Below are 201 nucleotides of genomic sequence, written 5' to 3'. Positions count from 1 at the left end.
CTTTGCCAGCAGGAACCAAATCAGTAGGCATAGAAGCAGCACCTCTTAAAACCAAAGCATCCACCATTGGCTCAAGGGGGAGCTTCACTCCACGCTCCCCAGCTACACCTTCTATTTTTTCCGCATCCTTCGAGAGCTGCCCTTCGCCCGGCGACGAACTGTGATCCTCACCAGCATTCCCAGATGATGAAGAGCCCGGAG

The 201-nt window shown here is 54.2% G+C and overlaps 1 protein-coding gene across 1 annotated transcript in view; it reads right to left on the bottom strand.

Annotated features, from left to right (window-relative positions):
- The window catches only part of LOC104270972 (consortin-like), a gene marked incomplete at its 5' end in the record, with an annotated part of 10693 nt that extends 10497 nt beyond the window's left edge, over window positions 1-196 (bottom strand). The window contains one exon of the mRNA XM_009865509.1: window positions 1-196. This exon is cut by the window's left edge and continues 485 nt beyond it. Coding sequence (XP_009863811.1) covers window positions 1-196 — 196 coding nt within the window.
- Window positions 197-201: the final 5 nt, after the last annotated feature.

This window comes from Apaloderma vittatum, unplaced genomic scaffold (genome assembly GCF_000703405.1).
Source record: "Apaloderma vittatum isolate BGI_N311 unplaced genomic scaffold, ASM70340v1 scaffold7770, whole genome shotgun sequence".
NCBI lineage: Eukaryota > Metazoa > Chordata > Aves > Trogoniformes > Trogonidae > Apaloderma > Apaloderma vittatum.
This window is presented reverse-complemented; position numbering and strand designations above follow the sequence as displayed.